This window comes from Poecilia formosa, unplaced genomic scaffold (genome assembly GCF_000485575.1).
Source record: "Poecilia formosa unplaced genomic scaffold, Poecilia_formosa-5.1.2 Scaffold727, whole genome shotgun sequence".
NCBI classification, from domain to species: domain Eukaryota; kingdom Metazoa; phylum Chordata; class Actinopteri; order Cyprinodontiformes; family Poeciliidae; genus Poecilia; species Poecilia formosa.
In genome coordinates this window covers 126,800-129,236 of record NW_006800666.1, presented here as the reverse complement: position 1 = coordinate 129,236, position 2,437 = coordinate 126,800, and the positions used below count along the sequence as shown (strand labels likewise).

The following is a 2,437-nucleotide window of genomic DNA, read 5'->3' as shown; positions in this document are numbered from 1 at the left end:
ATACGCACATATGTACGGTAAACTTATTGTCAGTAAGGGTTAAGAATAAATCATGTATTTTATGTCGTTTGCTTGTACTAGTTGAGTCTCTGATAGAAAGACAAAAACTGTGGCTGGTGAAATGTCTGAGTGGCCCATGAAAATTGTAATTTCCACCCCTGGTTTAAACTAATTAATATAATAAATATAATATTCGACAACACAAAGACTGGCGCTGTTCAAATCCAGATGAGATTTTAAGAATAATTTAAAGAAGTCGGTGAAGGAGCTTCCCTGACATTCAGAGGAAAAACAGCGGCGCATGAAGGAGACTACGGAAGGAGGCCATTAAAGCTAAATTAGTTTTATAAAAATGTATATAAAATGTCTCTATGTCATGAGTTTGGTATGAGAGATAATCTGTGAAAAGATTTAGTTCCTCTAACTAGAAACAATTTAATTCAGTTTATTTCTGTAGCACCAATTCAACAACAAATATTGTTGAAAGTTTCAGCTGTAAGGGTAGAGCAGCGCACACACAGACATGATTGACAGCACTAAGCTCCGCCTCCTGGCTCTGATTGGTTGTTTCACTGGGAGAAAGCAGAGATGAAACTTTTACCACAACATGGAGGCAGATTCAACTATGAAAACACTGCAGCTTTAAAGTTAATTAATTATATTTTTATAAAATATTTTTATAAAGTGACTTGAACTGAAACCATTTTGACTTCAAAAGATTGAATCTCTTAATTGATAATTTTCTACACAGATTTTTCTCCGCCATCTTTAAAAGTGAAACCGCTCTCTGAGCCGCCGCCCTGCACGCCCCTCCCCCCTGTAACCTCTGACCCCCCGGCGACCCCCAGCCCACCTGAGCAGGTGGAGCCGCCCCCAGCAGACGCTTTCCAATCTGATGACGGCAGCTTCCAGGAGGAGGCGCTGGAGTCAGAGGTCAGCCGACAGGAGCTTTAGGAAACGATCGCTCCTCTGGTTCAGATGAAAACCCGACGTGTTTCTGCAGGATGACAGGTTTCTGCTGGAGAACCGGTTCCCCCCCATGAAGGACGACCTGCTGGGCGACGACACGCCTCTACCTGTCAGGAAGATCATCGGCGACCGGGGAGGGCCCGCCTCCATGAAGGAGAACGTCTGCCAGGTGAGACACTGACCGTAAAATCAGAGGAGGAGACGGAAGACCAGGCTGGAGCGATTCATCAGGATTAACTCATTAGTCCTGATGAGTCCTGGTTCATTTCCTTTGCTCTGATCCTCACCTGGTTTTGCTCCTCAGGTGTGTGAGAAGACGGGGGAGCTGCTGCTATGTGAGGGTCAGTGCTGCGGCGCGTTTCACCTGGCCTGCATCTCGCTGGCCAAGGCGCCGAAAGGAAAGTTTGTCTGCCCAGAATGCAAATCAGGTCAGTTTATTCCTCCTGATGATCAGAAACGGGTCAGAACCAGAACCGGCCCATCCAGGCTATGCTTTCCTATGGACCAGTTTTGCTGTTAGACCAAATTCACCACCATTTACAGGGCCTGTAGGGGGCGCTGTTGCAGTTTTACACCACACTTTACCATTCCTCAGTCTAATGCTAAAGAAAAAGTAAAGGCGAAAACCAAAGATCATGTGATCACCGTGGTAAGATGTTTACTACTGTGGTTTTTTTCTTTATTTTCCTTCAGCGTGGTACATTATGCTGTAAACTTCAACAGCGCCCCCTACAGTCACAGTACATGGTAGTACCAGATTATGGAGTGAGACCGGTTCAGACACTACGATACTTTTAATGGACCACCTTCTTCTGGTTAGCCCTGTTCTGGTTGCTATAGATCAGGGGTGTCCAGTACATCGGTCGGTCGGAAAGGTTCTGAGTCGATCTCAGCAGGTGACAATCTGAACGCCACCAGGAAGCTGAGAGCAGCACTTCCTCTTCTGACGGGCTTATCAAAAATATTCACTAAGATCCTAAACGTTTGTAGCTTCATTAAAAAAGAATAATTATAAAAAGGTCAACAAAATGTGTTAAAATTAATAATCTCAGTAATTATTGTTTTAACAAGGTGTTGCGCAATTCAGTGCGTTTCGGTTCCATTAACAGAAAAAGAAAAAAAAAAGCGACTCAAAGACTGAGAGCAGAGCAGGAGTTTAAATGAGCTGCTGGACCAGCGCTGTGTTCATGAGAGGCTTATTAATAATCCAGAAATAAATATCAAGTCTGGAAACCCGATATGTAACGGACTGAATGTTGTGTTTTTAATGTAATCTCTGCTCGGCTTGCGGGCGCAGGCGGTTGCCACGGCAACAGGTGTGCTTAAACTACAAAGAGACAGAAAGTACAAAGGTGGGAGTGGTTTTGATTTGATCGTCTGTTCGGGTTGGTTTACCTTTGTTTACCGTTGTTTACCTTTGTTTACCTTTGTTTACCTTTGTTTACCGTTGTTTACCGTTGTTTACCGT

General features: G+C 44.1%; 1 protein-coding gene across 1 annotated transcript in view; it reads left to right on the top strand.

Annotated features, from left to right (window-relative positions):
• The window catches only part of nsd1b (nuclear receptor binding SET domain protein 1b), a 44,749-nt gene that overhangs the window by 34,608 nt on the left and 7,704 nt on the right, over positions 1–2,437 (top strand). The window contains exons 12-14 of the mRNA XM_016666454.1: positions 752–933; positions 1,004–1,138; positions 1,274–1,397. Of these exons, the coding sequence (XP_016521940.1) occupies positions 752–933; positions 1,004–1,138; positions 1,274–1,397 (441 nt within the window). The remainder of the gene's footprint in view (positions 1–751; positions 934–1,003; positions 1,139–1,273; positions 1,398–2,437) is intronic.